The sequence below is a fragment of the Ursus maritimus genome, unplaced genomic scaffold (genome assembly GCF_017311325.1).
Source record: "Ursus maritimus isolate PB19 unplaced genomic scaffold, ASM1731132v1 scaffold_7, whole genome shotgun sequence".
Lineage (NCBI taxonomy): Eukaryota > Metazoa > Chordata > Mammalia > Carnivora > Ursidae > Ursus > Ursus maritimus.
Window position 1 is genome coordinate 71,676,651 of NW_024426885.1, and position 21,969 is coordinate 71,698,619.

The 21,969-nt window shown below is 39.8% G+C and overlaps 1 protein-coding gene across 1 annotated transcript in view; it reads right to left on the reverse strand.

The window, feature by feature from the left end:
* Nucleotides 1–21,969, reverse strand: part of LYST (lysosomal trafficking regulator) — a 187,660-nt gene that overhangs the window by 18,836 nt on the left and 146,855 nt on the right. Inside the window, exons 41-47 of the mRNA XM_040624366.1 lie at nt 20,954–21,020; nt 19,002–19,158; nt 15,757–15,897; nt 12,685–12,902; nt 7,642–7,872; nt 5,856–6,045; nt 2,535–2,671 (exon numbers count right to left, since the gene is read on the reverse strand). Coding sequence (XP_040480300.1) covers nt 2,535–2,671; nt 5,856–6,045; nt 7,642–7,872; nt 12,685–12,902; nt 15,757–15,897; nt 19,002–19,158; nt 20,954–21,020 — 1,141 coding nt within the window. The remainder of the gene's footprint in view (nt 1–2,534; nt 2,672–5,855; nt 6,046–7,641; nt 7,873–12,684; nt 12,903–15,756; nt 15,898–19,001; nt 19,159–20,953; nt 21,021–21,969) is intronic.

Genomic DNA, 21,969 nt, shown 5'->3' on the forward strand with positions numbered 1-21,969 from the left:
TTAGATAGGAGAAGAAGGAAAGATAAATGTGGAGAAAAAAAATCCCAGATTATTCCTTTGGGACTGTAAGCCCTTCAGTCCTAACCATGGAGGTGCTATTCAAGGCCACTCAACTCTCTGGCCCAATAAGTCTTCCTCTCGCTCTGGGCACCAGCTGACCCTTAGCGCTGGTCGCCAGTGCCTCTGCTCCCATGGGTCCCTTCTCCAGTCCCAGCTGTCCCACAGCCCACACTCCCCTCACGCTGCACTGTGCGAAGGAGACAGAGGTCATTAGCCGCAGATCTCACCCCCTTCCTTCCTTTGTGCCTCAAGTGTCTCAGCGCCTCTCCTGTTTTAAAGGAGGAAGCCCCTCTGCTTTTAAGGGCAGCCCCACCCCATTCCCAGAGTTCCTTGTCATTGCTCTCAGAATTTCAAGCTGTCTTTTGCTGGCTGCTTCTCCTGGATGCAAACGTGTTCAAGTGTCTGCTACCTTAAAAATGACTTTCTTTGATCCGGGCTCTTCTTAACCCTCGATACATCACCAGAGTCCACTAGACCCAATTTCATTTTTTGAATTTCTTTCTTGAATAGTTCTATTTGTAAGGATTAATATTTCAGGACTTTTATTCTTTCTCAGAGGGCTTCCAAAGAACAAAGAGAAAGTATATTTATTTTTTTATATATAGAATAAAACTCAGTGCCTTGTGATTACCATATGGGTCTACCGAACCCTTTCATAAATCTGAGTTACATTATAGGGTTTTAATAATTTCATCTTCCCTCTGTCTCGAACCAGTTTGCTGTCATCACTGTAGGAATTTTATTTCATGACTACTCAACAATTATTCTCAACTCTGCTAGAGCAAAACAAACAGGAAAATGCAGAATGATGGATCTCCTGGAAGGATAATGTAATCTGTGAAATAAAATGTCATCTCTTGGTTTTCTGACTGTACTGTCCAAAGAGTGGTGCCATCTTTCAAGAAAATATAAAGACTGGAGATACTGCTTCATACTCTGCTTTTAGCTTTCATTGAACACAGCTGGGAATTCAGAAATTTTCATGTTCTACTGATAACAGAAAAGAGAACAAAACTGACAGAGGACTAGGTTTCATGATTATGAGATCAGTCAGAAGGTGAAGGCAAAGAGATGGCAGGACTCTAATCTCTAATGATGACACTGTGATCGTAGAAGTGAGATCTGAGTGTGCGTCCTCATACGATAACATCCCGGATGAATTTTCTCAAACTACAGAACTACTGAGTAGACAATATATTTCTAAGGATGAAAATGAAATGCTCTCATCCAGGCGGTCATTTGAGCCGAAGTTCTTTATCACAGAGTATTTTGCTAAAAGAATCTGGACAATCCTGTTTTGCTAAAAGGACTTAATGACAGTGTTCTTTCATCGTTAATGATGCTTGTGTGCCAAACTTTACATGATAGAAGTAATTTTGCAATGTTCAAATTCTTATTAAAAGTTCTAATAAGGCTGTTTTCCACTGTCCTTATGCTGCTTACTTTTGTTAGTTTACTGATAACCAGATAACAAAAAGTGATGACCTTTTTTTCAGGTATATTGAGGGTTAAGTGAATGAGTCATTGTTCTCCTTTCTTTTACTGCTAAAAATCCCCACCAGTAGAAGCTTGCTAACATGCTCTAACATGCTCAAGGAATGGGGAAATGGGGAAATGGGAAATGTTAGGACACGTGAATGAATAGGCAGAAGATGTTATGTAGGTAATGGGAGTCAGGAAATGGAAAAGAATTTCCCATGGAAAGAAAGACAGTCACAGAAACAGGGTTTAACATACATTTTAGTATGGGAAAAAGTTGTGGTAGTGTGTGTATATATATTTATATACATAGATATATACCTCTATATACATAGATATACATATGTATATATACATAGATATATATATATATACACACACACAACACACACACACAGTATATATACAGTATATATACAATTGGAGACATTTTTACAACAGCTCTAGAAGAGAGTAGTGGGGAGTACTATTACCCCAGTTTCAAAGAAGAGGAAAGAACCTCAAGTTTGGAAAGGTTAAGGTGCTTGCCGAAGGCTACAGAGTAAATAATAAAGCCAGGGCACTAACACAGATCGGAGGGCTTTAGTTGGGCCTGATGCTCTTTCTACCCATTGTGATGCCTAAACCCCCAGTCTATTTAGCAAACACCAGGTACAGAGGATGGCACTCTGGTTATAGAAAATGACACAGTGACAAAAGGCAAGTGAACACTGAGAAGAAAGCAGTGTTGATTTTGTTCCAACGCTGCCAATTGCTCATGCTGACTAGGTGATTATAATACCATCTCAACGAGATCCTGGGGAGAAGACAAATTTTGGGGACACAGAATAGCAATAGTCAGGAAGTCTGAGCACTGTAAACAAGGCCCAAGCCCAGCGTTATCAGCTTCTGGACTGGATTAACTGCAGAATATTAAAGACTAGCTGTTACCAGTCTGACTCCTTTCCGAAGAATTACACTTAATTTTATGATAAAGTACTTCGTAAAACGTTTACCTGATATTGCTGCGAACTTTGTATGAAGTTTATTGGAGGCTCGCTTTGTTTACTCTTCAACCTTAAAATGTTATCAGCGTATCCCCAGCTCAGGATGGCTGACCACTGAATGTCAGTACTGTTCATGCTTCTCACACCTCAAGAAGGAGACATAAAAGTATCAGATTGCCACCGCTCAACTGTTATTTGACAGCCCCCCCAAAATGGCGGGTTAAAAGCTGAAGTTTACATAGCAGAACACAGTATCTTTCCAGAGCAAATCATCTTTGTATTCATAAGATGGACAGACTTAAGTTAGTTTTATACCTTTAATGAGAGTGGGATTCTAAGAGTGGAACTAATTCCTCTTCATTCATGGTGTTTTGGTTAGGGCTTATTTGATTTAGTACTAAAATGTCTGTTAAGAAATTTTTATGGAAGGCAATGATAGTCAAGCTTACTCTGTTCATGTTCTGTGACACTTTTAAAAATAAATATAAACTAGATACTGTTTAAATAACTTTGTAGCTACCACCTGCTGAAAAATCAGTGTGGACAACTATCAATGCTAGAAAGAATATTGCTACCCTAGAAGCAACACCTGTCCTGGGAAGGAACCATTTAATGCTGTCAACTGCCAGGGCTTTGCACAGCAGACTGATTTAACAAGGTTCTGCTCTTTTTCTCCTTCTCTTTTTTACAACATAGTTTTATGTCCTTTGGGGATAAAGATGTGGACATTCTGACATCACTTTTCAGTACTATTCATAATCTATGTCTTGTTGGTATGCTGAATATAGCTAATGCAGCATAAATGTTGTAACTGGTGCTGCCCTCGAAATCTGCATTGCTTTAGTCCCTTACAGACACAGAATGTGCTTTATGTATTCCAGCACCCAGCAAAGTAAGCCCGCATATAAAGGAATAAAACACATACATACTTGTTGAAAGAATCAATAGCACAGTGGAAATGTAATTCACTGATTTTTGTTTTCTTTTGTTGAGTATAATACCAAATGTTGACATCAGTTTTGCAATAAAGGAGTTGAAATATACCCACTTAATAAAAGCTCCTCTAAATATAAGCTGCTAGGGAAAGGAACCACATTTCATGAGTCTCAGGCCCTCTCAAATTCTACCGTAACGCCTGGCATGTAGTGGGCACCCAATAGCCCATGTGCTCAATGAATGAAATACATCTAGTAACAGCCCCCAGTTTCTCATTCCAGCATTTATAAGATGCACTGCCTTTTTTTTTTCTTTTTTCTTTTTTTTTTTTTAAGAAAAATTAACTTCTCCTTTACCTACTAGGACAGTGACTCTTAAACAGGAGTTTTCAAGAAAATGGTGTTTCCAGCATGCCTATGCTTGGACTTGAGCCCCAGAGATTCTGACACAGTGTGGCTCAAATGAGACCCAGGCAAGCATATTTTGAAAAAAGGCATCTCAGGCAATTTGGAGGCACAATTCTCAAGTAAGGGTTTAAGGTCATCAAAACCATCACAGTTACATTGTTCTGTGCATGTATAGCTCAGCAAAACCACACAGTTACTTGATTAAGCAGCACTCAGCGCCTTGCAGCTGTAGCACGTGACCTGATGCCCATCTGCAAGCAGGGCTCTTACTCCTAAGACCTCTACCATGGGGTGAACGCTCCTCTTGCTCCTCTGTGCACTGTAACATGCTGGGTACGGCAGTGAGAGCCTGCACAGTCCCCTGGGGGCCCGGGGTGCTTACAGCCTGATGGACCTTTACTGAGCACTCAGGAGTCAGGCACTGTGGTAGTCATTCCCTATATTATTTCATTTAATCTTTACAGTAAATTACCCTGTCAGGTCAATCCTTTTGTTATTCCCGATTTACAGATCAAAAGCCAGGATGTAGAAGGTTTAAGTAATTTTCTCAAAGTCAAACAGCTACTAAGTGGCAGAGGAGGGATGCAAACTCAAGGCACTGCGCCTCCTGAGGCCAGCACTTTGTATCTGCCGTCTTCCATTGTTGTGTATTATAATCTGTTGTATTATACTACTTCCCCGCACAACCTAGATGCTGGCAAGCCCCAAATACATTCTACAAGGGAATAAAGTATAATTTGAATGAACACAGCTATCAAGGGCTCTGACTATCGTGGCACAAATAAGATAGGTTGACAATTACATTTGACATATTTAAATCCCATCATACTAAGCGGTAACACCAGCCCTTTCTCTTCTGCTCAAAAGAGATAAACTTCAGTCCACTCTAATTAATTTTTTAAAGGTAAATTATTGACATATTTTGGTACTTTATTATTAGTAGTAAATTATTTGCAACACACCTCACAACTAATTGCAACACTGATATTATAACAGTTACGATTAAACAGATTTACCTGATCTTACTAATTCACTAAACTTAGATAAAATGATAAGCAGCCTCTCTTACTACTAACAAGTATAAAGGCGATCACTGATTCTATGATATAAACAAGAGTAAGTCTACAAAGAACTGTGGTCCAGCCAGCATGCTTAATTTCTCCGAGTGGCCTCTGTTCGGCACGGGTACTGCACCCTTAGAGTGCAGAGCTGTACGTGGTGGAAGGAGCCTGGTGCGCCATAATCATGTTAAACACAAACTGTGACCGTCAGGACGCAGATCTCGTCCACACGCCAGCTTTTAGGCACATCTGCACACACCTGATAGGAACAGTCAAGCATCCTCATTGATTTTAGTGCCCAAAGCCCATGCCTAGGAAGTAGGGAGAGTTCTTTTACATTGACCGAAATGGTTCACTACATTAACCATAGAGTAATTACAGCACTTTTCCATGTGTTGCAAACGAAATGGTTCATTATGTTAACCACAGACTAATTACAGCACTCTTTCATGTGTTGCTGTTAGCGAGTTAGTGCACAGAGGGTGAGAAAAGGATTGCTTTCCAGGCATACTTATTTTTAAAACCTATTTTCAAGGCTATCATGACTTCCTTGTTTTGTTTGTTTTACTCTCATGACTATCCCTTCTGAGGTACTAGCTTTGCTGCCCAAATAACTCTGCTGTTCTGGGATTCAAGAGCCTCACAAGGTACGTGTCTACAAGATGGACACTGTTTGCATCATGTGAGCATAACCATTTATTCTTGTCTCTGACGACTCCTCTCATTTCAAACGGCACTGCATTTAATCTCCCCCTTTTTTCCATGTGGTATGTTTCATTCCTACTTTGCACTAAATAAGCATAAATTTGAATGATTTTTCACCATGGACTCAAAACTTACAAATAAAATAGTGGCACAGATGAGCTAGCAACATCAAATGTCATGAAAAATATGCCTACAGTGATTCTCATTATGTTTTCTTTTACCTTGTTCTTTGCTGTACGTCATCAGAAGACAGAAATTCTGGGACAAACCACAGATGGCTCTGGTGGGCAGAGCCTGCAGAGAACCGAATCTTTCTCCATGGGGCTGGCTGAAGCAGACCACAGGTACCGGAGCGCTTGGAGAACCTACATACTCCCCCCACTTCAAGCCTTTTATCCACGACAAAGGACTCTAAAACAGAGGAAAATAAAAAGTATGATTTTTTTTAAAAGGTAGTAAATTTAGAATGACTTCTAATTTAAATTCTAAACGAAGAGTAAGCAACCTGATTATAAGCCTTTGTAGGCAAAAATTATTTTATATATATTTTTACTTCCCCTGTACTTAGTATATAGAAATATATGCTCCTTGTTTCTAGACACAGTGATGAAAATATAGACGAAGCCCCAGTCCTCATGGAGCTGCCTTCCAGCTGGGATGAGGGGCAGACAAAAAATAAACAGATGCACACACACCAGGTGCTGAAAACTCTACGAAGAGGGGGGAGAGGAGTGAGAGCATTGGAGCTGCTATCTTAGATTTGGGGTCAGGGAACTGAGGAGGGGATGTCTGAGCAGAGACGTGAAAGAAATGAGAGAGCAAAGTGGGGCTTGTCTGGGGACAGGCCATCCTAGGTGGAGGAAACGGTCAACACAAAGGTCCTGAGATGGGAATAAGGCAGGTCAGTACCAGGGTCCCACTGTGAGCGGACACACGGCTCAGATCTTCACATGTACCAACTGCAAAGTTAGTCAGCACTAAGCATAGTGTAGATTAAATGGCATTTATTACTTTTCAGGGAGGTGCTATTAAATTATTTTGACATGATAAAAGAATAGAATAGAATAGCTTTCAACTATGAAACACAGCATTGGCGATCTGGTTTTGATAAAACAACACTATCATACTGATGTTTTAAATTTGAATTTTACTGGTTGTATCACTCTGGTTTGTGTTTAGCATGCAAATTGATGTATGTGAGCTCTGAGCATAAAGAATTTACATGTCTTCTATCTGTGTTCTATATTTACTGTATTTAAGTAACATTATTTTAAGAAATGGTTGTCAAAACAAGGTCTGTGAAAACCATTTTCTCTTAAAATGGGTCACAGTTTCCCGCAGTTGGGGATGTGTTGCTTTATCCTTCCTGTGCCTTTTCATTTTCTGCCATTCCCCTCCGCAAACCCTTACAGTTTCCAATTCACGGCCTCCCATCCTCTGCTGCTTTTATGATGAAGACTTTAGGTGAGGTTTAGAATCCATTTTACTCTTTAGGTTTGGCTGCTTTATTTTTTATTTCAAAGTAAAAATCATGCCTACTTTCCAGTTTAAGAGGCAATAGTTTTTACCATTACAATCAGGGGAGGCAAAGACATACGTAAGGTTCTCCCTTAGCTGTAAGCCACAACATTCATACTTCTGGTCAGTACTGTTGGTGGAAGATGGCCAAGGCCCTGCCATGCACGTGTGTACAGCTGTACCCACGCTCAGACCATTCTCCAGTCCAATCTGGTGGGGAGGTTCCTGTTAGGCCACTGCCCCGGCGGGCTTTCCCTGCTACTAGCCCGCTGGGGGCTGGCCGCCTGACCTGAGCTCCCCAGAGCCCTCCCTCGTCTCACTAACACAGCACTTACCACATACAGGATATCCCTGTTAAGGGGCTACAGCGCGCCTTTAGGCCAGGACCTTTCTATTCATTGTGGTGTTCCCTAGAGCCTCGGAGGGGGCCTGACATTCACGGGGTGGAGTCAACTTTTGGCGAATTCTACTGAAATTAAAATGACATACCGGATAGGTAATTTCTTTGACCTGTTCTCGGGTTTCCCTGAAAGCAAACTGCACTAGCAACCCCACAGCCGCGGGAAGCTCTCCTTCAAGGTTGAGCTTGGATCCAGGTCTGCTGGCATGGGCCGACTGGAACAACTGGCGAGGGGTCTGGCCGTAGGTTTTTATCATGGTTTCTAGCGCTCGCCTCTGAACTGGATCTTCAACTGCAGAGACATCCATTCCAAAATATGTCTGAAGGGTAAAAGAGTAAAAGAGAACAAGAGGTATGCAAAAAGCAAGATTAGCAATGACACCAGAGGGGAAACAACAATTTGTTTTTTCCTCTAGGTAGTAGTTTACTCTCCTCTATTTCAAATGGAAATGGTTTGAAAATGTTTTTGATCAGTTAGCATCAGTAACTAATATAATGCTTATGTCAATTATACCTCAATTTAAAAAAATGAGGATTTTCCTTTGGTCTTGTCTTTCAGTGAGGACAGATGAAAAAATAAGCAAGATTTTCACTTAAGTTGATCCAAAAAACCAAGCAGATTAGCAAGTGGATGCATGTTTTCTGTAGCTGCCTGTCAGATATTGGTCAGAAAACTAGAGTGAAGACGTTAGTCAAAGTCATTTCAGGTGGTCAACAAAACTGAACAAGACAATGTGTAATTTTTACCTTATGGCAACACAGAGGCAGAAAGTAGAGGACCCTGCCCTGCCCCAACTTTCTCAATTTGTAGAAATGAGGACTAGAAGTTCAAAGCCATTTATATCTGGCCTGAAATTATGTGATGTCCAAATACTCTTTTGTTTTTTGACATTAATATGCTCAAAGAAAGATTTTGATTACTCTTCTCTCAAGACACAGTGGCTGGTTTCATAGGATGATTTTCTGTTGCTAACTGATGGAGGGGCCAAGGGCAGGATGCCCAAAGATGGACCACTTTGGCATACTGATTTGATTTGATTTTAAAGATTTATTATTTATTTGAGAGAGAGAGAGTGCACATACCGGGGGGGGGGGAGGGTGGCATGGGAGGGGCAGAGAGAGGGAAAATGAGAATCCTAAGCAGGCTCTGCATGGAACCTGATGTGGGGCTCGATCTCACGATCCTGAGATCATGACCTGAGCCAAAATCAAGAGTCAGATGCTTAACCAACTGAGCCACCCAGGCGCCCCAAGTATATCAATTATTTTAAATAGAAGTTACTTAGGAGACTGCCTGTGTAAGAAGGAGACCCAGACCCTCCTCTGTCCCCCTGAAAGCAGGAAATAAATTTCCCATGTGAAAGGTACCCTCCCCATAGCAGGAGGTAGAGAGACATCCATATCACCAGAGATAGGAAATTTAAAGTGGAAAAGGCTATATAAATGATGCTTGTTATTTTTATTAATTTACTATCCCAGCCCAAATTCTGTTTAGAGATCCTTACTAATTGAAATTCCCGAAGTTAAGTTTTCTTTGTCCTATCAATTCGTCACAGATTTATTGTCTCTTTGTCTAAAAAGTGTAAAAACTGCCTGCCTTGGTCATTTCTTGAGGTCTTAATTTCATTATTGAGCCTCTGTGTGCATATAATTAAACTTTGATTTTTTTTTCCCTATTAATCTGTCTTATGTAGATTTAACTCTTAGCCCAGCTGGAAGATCTTGAAGGGTAGAAAAAGAATTTTTCATTCCCTTCACTCACACACACCACGATGGAGATAATATGATTGAGGCATGTTTTCTTACATATATATAGACATTGGTAAGGAGCCTAGATTTTTGAGGTCTCTATCTCTCCCTTTTTCCCAGGCAGAAGAGTCAGGAATTTGAACACTAGTGTCACTGAAACCCAAGCAAAGTCTTTCTGATTTCCAGTTTGTAAGCTCAAGAGCAACGCATGTGTGCCTTATGTATCCTCAGAGAGTATTAACTGAATCTTGACTTCCTGTCTCTGTGTTTGCTTTGGGGGTTTTCAAATACGCCACTAAAACTGACTAGAAGGTTGGCAGGGAGAAGTCTGTGATGCGCTGCAGATCCCTTCAGCCTCCTTCGGCCATCTTGGTGAGGCTACCAACGGAGGAGGCTGGAGGACAGACAGCTTCATCTCTCTGGCAGGAGGCGCACGACTGGATAAGAAACAAACTATTCCATTTTGACCAAGACACTGTAGAGAGAGTGGTGTCCTCCATGAAGCACCATTCTTAGGACATGAAGCTGAAGAGAAAGGTTGGGGGGGTGGTCAGGGCAATAATCAAACTGGAAGACGAGTGAAGATTCAGGACTTGCCATGGTCCTTTTCTTTCTCCCTCAGTGTTGGAATAAAAAAAAAAAAAAGACTTCATGTATAAAGCTAAGTTATGGAAAAAGTCATCTGTTTAAAGCGGTATACAGGAAAAGGTAAAAATGAAGTTAAGATACAATGCTGGTAGGTAGTTCAGGAGAGCATTATTTAGGTTCTAACGAAAACTGTGGGTGATTCTGAAAAAGTGTGGTGAAAATTGCAAGCTCTTTAATGTAAAGAGTGCTATTACACTTTTCTTCTTTGTGTTGTCAACCCCTGGACTCAGATGGAGAGTGATGCACATTTCCTTCTTGGCATCTACAGCGAGCAGTCAGGAACTGGCTACAGATCTGTCACGTTCTGTGCATACCCGCTTGTACAATGTAGATTTAGCATTTCATCAGGCATAGCCAATTTCATTACATACCTAGACATAACCTTTCTATAAATGCCAAAATAAAATTTCAAAGGTTCTTCGGAAGTTAAATAATCTTCAACACACTACTCTCCTCGCCACCGCCCCCTCCCGCTGCCGCCACAAGGTATCAATACTTGTTATAAATGCTTATCTAAGCATAGTCATTCTTAATGGCTGCTTGACTTGGTATACTCAAAAATTCAAATGAAGATTGGAATAATCCTCTAGCCAGGGCTTTAAGAAATTTATTTGAAAATATTGTTTCTCTACATTCTATGCTATCAGTTTCTAAGTGAACCTTATATATTAGTGAATAATGAATTAAGATCAAAAGGCATTTCTACATTTCTTAAAAAGGTTAACATTTATTTACACTTCGTTCTATGGTGGACATACTGTATGAATTTCCTTCCTTATTTATGAGGTTGGTATTATTGTTCACACTTTACAAATTTGTACATTTAGGTACAGAGAGGTTAAGCTATTTGCCCAAGGTCACACAGCCAGCGCAGAGTCACAGGGTGACGGTTTGAACTCAATTCTGAATTCAGAGACTGTGTACTTACTCACTGCACCTTCTCTGGCTCCATGAATTGAATGTTATCAAATTCTTAGAACAATGGCATAAACTCTATCTTTTTTAAAGTTCTAAAGTCCCAAAGAAATAGTGGCAAAAATTCCAGTAAAATGACAATTATATGGCATATATCAGCATGCAGATACTTTTAATGTGAATTTTACATAAGAATAATTAAAAAGATATGCTAGGATTATAGGCACAGAGTATAATGAGGTGAGTGTCAAAATTCCTAATTGCTTTTAAAGTTTCATTTTAGATCAAATATGAATGAAAGTCAAAAATTATACCTGAAGTCTTGCCTTTACTTTATACTACTCTTATGTAGAAAATTATTATTCACCTATCAAATTGTATTATTCTCCTTTTCCAAAACACTTTGCCACATTTCTTTTATCAGAATCATCAGTAAATCTGTCACAGTCTTTCTTCTAGACCTTAGGTCTCTTAAGGAATTGAATTTTCTGTTACTTTAGAGGTATTTAAAATAATTACTGAGCAAAATGGACTAAAGAGATTTTATTTTAAAGCTGCTATTCAGGAATGGGTCTCTGGCATACATCAGCCCAGGTACACAGTGAATTACTGTAGGTTCATGTGCGCATTTTCACTGCATTTGTCATGAACGCTTGATGAACCTACGCAGAGAACTGTAGCTGGAGGAGAAGCCCAAGATCAGTCTCACCCTACCTCCTAATTACAAAGTTAGGAAAGCAGAGAGGCTAAATGTCTTATGCAGGGGATTAATAGCTACTGTGCTGTACTCATTGTCTTAGAGTAGCCACTAGGCAACACTAGGCTATAGCTCTGTCCCTATAGTCTGCTTTTTTGCCCCTCATTCCTTGAGGAATTTCCTTCTAGAGGCCTCATCGGGACCCCACTACCATATCCAGGCAGGCACAACCACCCCAACTTTGCTTCTCACCCTGCTGTCCCCACTTGAATCTTACTCACCTTCACATACCCAGAGCTTAGCAAATGAAATGTTTCCTTAATAGATAAGATTTCTTTTTTTAAGGTAGCTTATTCAACAACATCAAAAAGTATACGTGAAAGTGTAACAATTCTACTTCTAGGAATTTATATTGTGCCGTAAAGAGTTAACGTGGCAGGCTTGAACTGCTTTCCTTGGAAAGGCCTGTTTGCAAGGTTGGCCTTTGGCTGGTGTGTGGAAACATGGATTTCAGGACAGTTCCCAACATTTCCTAACTGGATAAGAGTGGCTTACTGTGTCTAAACTGTTTGCACAAACAGTGTGACTTATGCTGAACACCTGCTCTCCTTCTGGGAGCCTGGGATTTCAGTACATGTGAGACAGAGAGTGTTTCCAGGACCAGCCCTTAATTAAAACCCTGGGCTCTGAGTCTCCAATAAGCTGCCCAGCTAGACAACGTCACACCTGTTGTTGGAGGAAGTAGGCATGTTCTTTGTGATTCACTGGAAGAAGACTCCTAGAAACTTGTGGCTGGTGTCCTCCAGCTTTGCCCTAGACATCTTTTCCTTTTGATGATTTTGCATTGTACCCATCACTGTAATAAACCTTCTGTAAATACGACTATTTGCTGAGTCCTTCAGTCCTCATTCAGCCTGGGGATGGTCTGGAGGGACCCCTGGTCAATAGCATCTTAGTTATTTTTAAAGAGGTGAAATATAAAACCTGAAAAGTCTTGGGTAACTGTTCAAGCTGTTGCCAATTCTCTTTGATAACTTGGGTATTTAAAAGAAACAGCCCAACAGCTAACCTTTTATTCAGGTTTGTCTTACATAAATGTATATTTTTAAAAAGAGTCACTTACAGCAGGATGAAAAACGTTGATGGCTTGAACGGAAGCCTTCCCTTTTTGCTTATACCCGAATACCAAGTCAATCCACTGACAGATGTTCTGGGACACGTAGTCAGACTCTAGAGCCTGTCGATGAATGAGGATAAAAAGACGAGGATCGTTACGTGCCCAAGGGGGGAGGTTGACGTGATTAACCCGTTCACCGTTCTGACGCACACCAAAATCAAAACCTAAAAAAGAAGATTAATATTAATGCTTATCTCCCCAAAGCATGCCTCATATGGCCCACTGAGCAGGTCTTAAGAGTTCCCCGAAACAGACAGTATGTGCTATAACCAGGGGAAAGCAGAGACAAAGAGAATAGTGACATCACTGTTCATCTACTTACTTACCTACTGATAGAACTATGTGGGCTAATGCAATCCTAATTAAATTTGAGATCTTTCAACTTATTTTTTCTACCACTTTATATCATATTGAAAAAACAGAAGAAAATCACTGCCTACTAATTTCAATATTCCACTTATCGAAACTTCAAATGCAGTTAAGTGCTTAAATATCTAGTCTGTTCAATTATAAACTCAATTAAAATCAAACAAAGGCTTTGTATAAGCATTTCTGAATTATTGGTGGCAACATCATAATAAATTTAAGACTATATTTAGTAAATGTTAGCATCATGTAGCTTAAAAAAATCCAACTAATACGAAATATACGCATTCCTAAATGAACTATTAACTTTACGGTAAGTTTAGAGGTCTGTCTTAACATTATTTCCACTAAGCATTCCTGTGGATAATAAAATTATCCCAACACATTGAATTAGAAAATTCTTCTGTGATCTAAATAAGCTGTTCTCTAATTGTTTCATTAGTTTGCTAGTGTAAACAAGAATCTCAGAAGTGTTTGTTTAAAAAAAAAAAACAACTGTCCTAAAAGAAATGTTGCAGAAATGTTTTTGTGCTACCTTTTATGGACAGAAAATCTGAACACCATAACAGAATAAAGACTAAAAAGGATCTCTTAAAAGCTGATTACACTTCATATAAAATTAAGTTGCTGTCTGCCTCCTAGACCTTGTGAAAACAGAAGGATATTCGGTAATTTTGGAAGTATTTTGAAATAATATGATGTGAAATATAAGCCAAGGGCTTTTGTAAATGAACACAGAGTGAGGGTGGGGGTCATCTCAGAAAGATCAGCTCATCCTACAGACAGCTGCAGAGTGATTTAAGGCAGACTGGCCAAGAATCTACAGACCTCTGTGCGAGCAGCTTCGGGAGAAGCAGCAGGGATTGACCAACTTAACAATACTGAATGAAACTTCTAAGGGCTGAGCTGGGGTGGGGCTGAACAGCAGGGGGTCTGTATAAACTCAAATCATTCTCAACTGTCTAATGCTCTGGGGACACCTCACAGGTGGGCACTCTTCCCACACAGCGGATGACTGGAGGTACGATGAAAGGCTTATTGGAAAGCTGACAGGAAATGACGTGATGTACATGATAGCAAACAATATTTTCCAAAAATAGCTATAACAACCCTTGCTGTGTTGCATGCTTTTCCAGAATCTTGCTACTCCCCTCACCAAGTAGCAAAGTCTATGCTCTTTCCTTTTGAATGTGGGCAGGCACGGCTGAACAGAATGCAGCAGGAGTGCCACTCTGTGACCTCCAAGGTGAGGTTTGTAGAGGCCATGCAGCTTCTGCTCGTCTCTCTCAGGACACTCGCCTTTGGAACCCCGAGTTGCCAACGAGAAGGTCCAAGGCCGCCATGCTGTGAGGAAGCTCAAACTAGTCCACATGGAGAGACCACATGGAAAACCACAGAACCTACATAAAAACAGATGCCTGCCAGCCCCCAGCTGCTCTGATCCCCTGGCTGGTCCAGCTCCAGCTAATCTGAAGGCAGACCCTGAGCCCACACCACTAAAGGCACCGGGCTGAGCTGCTCCTGAATTTCTGACCTGCAAAACCTGTAATGACAATAAATTTATTGTTTTGAGGCACAAAGTGTTGGAGGTATTTGTTATGCAGCCAGAGATCATGGAAACATACATATAAGAAACCAGGGACAGAGAAAACAAGCGTAGATTGAAATGAGTCCCAAGCCGAAGCTACAGGTACTCCGAACTGCGGGTGCTGACAACTCACTGAGGCATTTCTCATCTGGGCAAGACTATGAACCGTGCTCCAGGTGACTAGTCACATGGGTTCCTAAACAGCTCCAGAGAGGCCCGTTAGCATAGAATAAAATTCTAAAGCAATTTTCCCAACACTAACTTCTCTAAAGATATAATTATCAATTTCATATATTCCTTTTTTTTCTTTTAAAGATTTTATTTATTTATTTGAAAGAGAGAGAGTAAGAGAAGGAGCAGGGGGAGAGGGAGAAGCAGACTCCCCGAGAAGTAGGGAGCCCAACATGGGGCTTGATCGCTGGACTCCAGGATCATGACCTGAGCCGAAGACAGACACTCAACCAACTGAGCCACCCAGGTGCCCCCAATTTCATATATTCCTAAAGGTCACATAAAAATATGAAATTAGGTAATGTAGGAAAATGACCCACAAACGTCCCTCAAAGAGCTACCTGACCTTCTACGTAAAAAATAGGTAAGGTTGGCTGAGACTGTTGGTCGTTGGCATCATAGAAGATTTTGATTTTATCCTCTACTATCCCTTTTTGGTATTAGAAGATTCTGGCTAGGGTGTTTTACTTCTAAGTTGGTCACTCCTCATAAAGTCACTGAGATTTTGGTTAACTTACATTGTGCTTTTAATAAATTCATAACTTTTATAATAAGCTTATGATAACCTTTACAATCAGAAAAAGGAAGTATTTCTGTAACAAAACTAAAATACATGTTTACAAATACCTTTAAGAGTTAAAAGTTACCAATTATATTTAGTCCTATAAAATAGTTAATCTTCACGTTCACTTGGAAATAAAATGATATACATAAATAAAGGTATTTCTCTTATTGGGAGACTCAAATTATAGAACTTTAAAAAGCTGTTCTTTTTTTTAGAAAAGTATAAAATAAGTACAGAATTATAAATTAGAACTGATTTACTGCTATACCTTCACGGTTGACTAAGAACTCAGGAAGATAAAAAAACTCTGGGATAAGTTCTTTGACATCAGTCATGGATTCAAAAGATGAGAGGCGCCAAGTTGTATTTGTAGAATGAAAAGTTCTGTCTGGAATGTCAAAACTTTGATCTATAAAGAAAGACAAACAATGCAATTAAGACACAAAGACCTTATTCTATTTGAAGTTTGTTATAATTAATTTACTTTTGCTACTTTGAAAAGGTTAAAGTGATGTTCATTTTGTTTTTCAGTTTAAAAGAGGTTATTCATGTTCTTGAAAATAAATATTTCTATACAAATTTGAGACCATATTATAGTATTTTTAGTCCGTATTACGATTTCCTAGTACATGTAACTGGATGAATTTATATCATTTACTTGTTTAATTGATTGCTATCTGTCTACCCAAGCAGAATTAAAGTCCCATAACAGCAGGGACCTGAGGTATCACCTACAACGAGCACATACTAGGTACTTGATAATGACTCAGTTATTGCATGAATGAATAAATGAAGAAGGAAAATTAAAGTTCAACTACATAAAACAGTTTTTTTCCCTATCAGAAAGCAAAATTATTCTTTCACCTTTAATAATTAAGACTATTTTTTTCTTTTTTTGCGGGGGGAGCATTGCTTTTAAGAGATAACTGAGCTAAAGAATGAAGTACAATTTCCTATAAATAAAAAAACTAAACACAGTCCCTTATCTGTTAAGTTTTTCTGCTGTAGACTAATAATTAAGAACTGAGTTTTGACCTCTTTCTTGTCAACAGTTAGCAGACTCTAGCCATAGGGCAAGCCTAGAACATGAAATGATATCCAAAGGCCAGCCCCTGAGAACACCAGCTGTGTAGATGCTTCATAGGAACCACGCTGTACCATTTAAAACTCCTTTGAAGTTGCTGAAATTCTGAACTTAGCTTTTCATTTACAGACTGTCACAGACTAATCTCAGCATCAAGCAAGGCACAATTTTAAAAAGATATGCCAAATTTCTTCCCCAAGTCCTTGCTTCCCTGTCTAGAAACATTTTCTATTACTTTCATTACCTTCTCATCTATTCTGTTGAGTCAGTTAGCTCAGGAGAAAAAGTAACCAATCTAAATGGTATCTAGAAAAAGCAATTCTGTAAGGCTATGGTGGAGTCACAGTATCTAGAAGAGAGACTACGGAACTGTGGCACGAAAGAAGCACACTGAGGGTCCTGTTCAGATTGTCAAATTCTTCGTTGTTTCTTAACTTTAAAAAAAAAAGTACTACTACAAATTCCTATAATCTAGAACGTACATGTACTAAACTAGTTCTGAAGCTAGCACTTCTGTCCCCAGGTGATATTTAGCATTGTCTAGAGATATTTTTGGTTCTCACAACTGAACAGGTGGGGGAATGCCACCGGCATCAAGCCAGGGATGCTGCAAAATAGCCTATAATGCAGGGGACAGTCCCCACAACGAAGAATTATGTACCTCAAAATGACTACAGGGCCAAGGCGAGAAGCCCTGGACTAGGCCTGGAGTCTAGAAATAAATTCAAAAGCCTACATAAATCTTTTCCACCTAATCAGATGAAATTGATGGGGACTGCAGTAGTCTCTGGGTTCTTTTTTTAAATCATTCTTAGATACACAATGAAAAAAACTTAGCATAATAGCAATATATATTAAAAAATTAAGAAATTTTTGTTGATTGGGAGTTTTATGTTAATACATTCTTGGGCTACATGAAAAAAATGGAGGGCGGGAAGAGTTCTGTTACACACTGCAGCGGTCCCAAACCACTGAAATACTCTTTTTTATTCTGAGTGCCACTTTTTAATAAGGGCATTTGCAAACCAGAACATGTCCAGAAGGATAATCAGAATAATGACAGATTTGGAAACCAGAGCAAACAAGGACGGCTTACACATTAGTTTTTAAAACACTTTAGTAAGTACAGAAAGTCTTATTTATTTTTTATATTTCTAGCAGCAGCTGGGATAAGACCCTGCATATAGGAAGCTCTCAACCTGATGTCAAATTAACTAAGGATAATAAGCTTGGGGATAGATACGACTGAAAGGGAGAAAGGGGACAGGGCAATAGTCTTCAAATATTTGAACAGCTGTCATGTGGAACATTTGTTCTGTGTACTTATACAGGGACAAATAGAAGAAAGCACCTTCTACAGAACAAGTAGGGACAATAGAAAATTCATTCCTCCAAGAGGTGGCATGTGAGTAAAAATATATAAAGAAGTTCAGAAGGGTTGAGTAAATGAATGGATAATGATCCCACAAAGGATTCTGGGTGCCACCAGGAGCAACTACAGAGTTCATATCACAGCCCTCAGAAATCGATAGGAGAGTATGTCCCTATTTGCACACAAGTCAGTAAATTCACCTCTAAGCAATCTTCTGGCCTGCAGGCTGCCACTTAAAACACTGAGGTAGAAGATTATTCTTATTCTTATTCTTATTCTTATTCTTTCTTTCTTTCTTTCTTTCTTTCTTTCTTTTTTTTTTAGAGAGAGGGAGAGAGCCTGAGCAGGGAGGAGGGGCAGAGGAAGAGAGAGAATCTTTATTTTTTTTTAAATTTTTATTTTTTTATTTTGTTATATTAGTCACCATACAGTACATCCCCAGTTTTTGATGCAATGTTCCATGATTCATTATCTGGGAGAGAGAGAATCTTAAGAAGGCTCCACATTGAGGCCTTGATCTCACGACGCTGAGATCATGACCTGAGCCAAAATCAAGAGTTGGACCCTCAACTCTCTGAGCCACCTGGGTGCCCGTGAGGTAGAAGTTTATTAACTAGAAAGTTACTATGGTGAAGGTGGCAGTGTGGCTTGCCTATTAGCTAGTTACTTATAATAAATAACAGTAAGATATCTTCCCTATCCAAAGATAACTTATGTGATCTGAAATAACTATTAAATTGAACACCTTTAAAAAGTGAATTGCATACATTTGATAAGGATAAATTTAATGGTATGTGAATTACATCCTAATTTTTAAAGAGTGAATTACATTTTTATAAACTTAGACATGTCTAATTTGCAGCTAAAATTTGACATATTAGCAAGATAATTTGGTTTACTACAGATGTTTTGAAGAGAATTTTATTGAAGAAATAAACAGAACTCTTTTTCCTGTGGTTTGGTTAGTCTCTACAGTCTCAGAAAGTATGTCGAGCTGTTTTTTTTTTCCCCTAATGACTCAATAAGATATTTTAGGTAGTTACAAGCTAATTCTTACCTTGATAGGCTAAAAACATTTTTGTGAACGGAGGCATCCTGACCAGGAAGTGAAGCACGGTGCCACTGTTAGAATAGTGGGAGCCGTAGTGGTAGGGCTGCACGGGAGGCATGGGGTCATCTTCCCTAGCTCCTTTGCGGTACTCCTCCTCCAAGTACTGAAGGAAACAGGAAATCAGACGGTATTCATGAGAGAGTGCTCCAGGCAAAGCTGGAAGAGCCTCACTAGTTTTCTTCCCATCTTCTCTACTACTCCTCCTTTTTAAAAATTATTTTTAAATTTAATTTTATTATTATTTTTAAGATTTTATTTATTTATTTGACAGAGAGAGAGAGCAGAAGCAGGGGGAGCAGGAGAGGGAGAAGCAGGTGCCCCGCTGAGCAGGAAGCCCGACTTGGGGCTCCATCCCAGGACCCTGGGACCATGACCTGAGCTGAAGGCAGACACTGAACTGACTGGGCCATCCAGGTGCCCCTTATTTTTATTTTTTTATTTTGAATGAGAGAGAGAGATAGAGGGAGGGAGACAGAGAGAGCGCACAAGCCGAGGAGGGGGGAAGGGCAGAGAGAAAGAGAGAATCCCAAGCAGGCTCCACACTCAGCATAGAGCCCAACACAGGGCTCCATCTCACAACCCTGAGATCATGACCCAAGCTGAAATCAAGAGTTGGACGCTCCAGACTGAACCACCCAGGTGCCCCTCTACTATGCCTTTGATACTTTTCCATGGCTTGCCCTCCCACCTGTGTCTGGACCTCAGCCACCTGGAGCGTCTCCTCCTTGGTGCCCTGCTGAGGCCAAGGCACTTGAGAAGCTTGTCATAGTCTGCACCTTTACTCTCTCATTCCATCATAGGAAACTCACCGGCCTCCCAGAGCTCTGGCTCCCAACATGGCCTATAATGTTTAAGTTGATCAAGTACTCAATAAATGAGAGCTGCTATTGTCACTAGAGACTTCTGCACTTCAAGATACAATGCTATGTTCTTTAGAGAAACTCTGTAGCAGTGGAAAAGCAATAGCAATGGAAAAACTGTACTGCGTTATTGAAGTTCTTAGGTATTAATGTAACATTTTATGGCTATTTTGCAATGTAGTTATGCTGAGATAAAAACGAATAGAGTGATTTTTCACAACTCCTCTCTTCCCATCATGAAGTAGGAAGCTCAACCAAATATTTAATAGATGTCACTCATCTCCCAAAGCTTCTGTCTGGCTCTGATAACAAAGTCAGGTGATACTGAATTTCTGGAGTCACTTCTCCTTGATTCCATAGCACTGCCCTATTTTCAACCACAGAAGAATCAGGGAGTGACAGTTATAAGACACTTGGAGAGATCTTTCTGGAACTGTGACACAAAACAATGTGAATGCGAGAAAACTGCTTCAGCTCCTCTTACCTTGATACTGCTGTGAAGAATGCAGCATGTGGCTAATGAATTTTTAAAAAAATTTCCAACAGAATTCCATTAATGTTAATTTCTCAGAAATAGATAATTTATACTTTAAAACTTTAAAATCTGGCAAATTTCTCCTAATAAATCAATGCATAATTTGCTGGATATGAGTAATAAGGAATTTTATGCTGCATTATACATAGACTGATATTGTTATATAAATAACACTAGGGGATACAAATAGCAGGTCCCTGAAAATCTGTGTTTTTTTTTAAAGGAATATAGTTATTTATATGTGAATATAACAATGGATTATCAGCTACCAATTTATGCCACAATAAGTGTATTTCTTTTTCCGGGCAAAGTGTTTTCAGAGAATTGCGACAGACAATAATATCTAGAACCATACAGTGATTTCCAATTGTCTGTCATTCAAAGCGCAAGAAAGTAAAAAACTGAAAAATCAATCCTATAAATTTAAAATTAGGTAAAACACAAGTCTATAGAATAAAACTTGAGTTTTCATTTATCAAAATACAAGGAAAAACGAAACCTACCTTGTAGGTGTCCACATAACGATCCTCTTTTTCTTTATATTGCACAGCTATAGGCTTAGAGAGATTTCTGCAAATGAGGACGGAAAAAGATGAAGTATTTTGATCCTGTCAAGATTAAGCTGCCTACATACCTGCGCCGTGTAAGTAAATCTGTGATCGGCAAACACATGGCCCTCAGTTTAGAGCTTACACATGTTGCTTTGCAACTTACAGCCATCATTCAAGATTATGACTGAATCAACTGACATAAGGTAGAATTTTCCTAAACAGAGCCATACCAATCTCAGGAAGTCCTGACTTATGAGTAACCTGGACAAGAAGAGCTGCTGCCGCTCCTCCTCTCCCCGCTTCCTCTACTTCCTCCAGAATCATAACTGATGCTGCCCAAGGCAGCTGATTCCTGCCAAGCCCTGAAGTTCCTGTTTCCATTTTCCAGACCTACAGCCGTCAGGCAGTGAAGACTGAAGGGTGATTTGGATGGGAAATATGATCACGAGGCGATATTATATAATTATTAGACTAGTTACTGAAAATTAAAGCAAAGACACTTAAAAAAAATTTTTTTTAAATTTTAAGTAGGCTCCACGCCCAATGTGGGCTTGAACTCATGACCCTTAGAGTAAGAGTCACATGCTCTACCGACTGAGCCAGCCAGGTGCCCCAAAATGACACACGTTTAAATGACCAAGTGGAGACTTGGAGTGTGAGTACTGAAATAAATGTTTTGTTGTCTAATTTATAGTGACCTCCGGAAGTGACCTCCTTGTTCACAGAGTAGAGAATGTTTGCATGCGTGTGGATGTGTCTGTGCTGGTGTTCACGCTGTAGCAGGGAGGCTAGAGAACGCTAGGATGAATCCTCACTTTTCCAAGCTACAGAGCCAAGTAGTGTCCCTGTGCGGCACTTGAAAGAGCAAGAGGAAAAGATCCAAGAAGGAAGAGCAGCCTCCCTGGCTGAGGACCCATCTGGGCTGGCACTGGGGTGTGGCCATCTGGAGTTTCAACATCTGGCTCAGT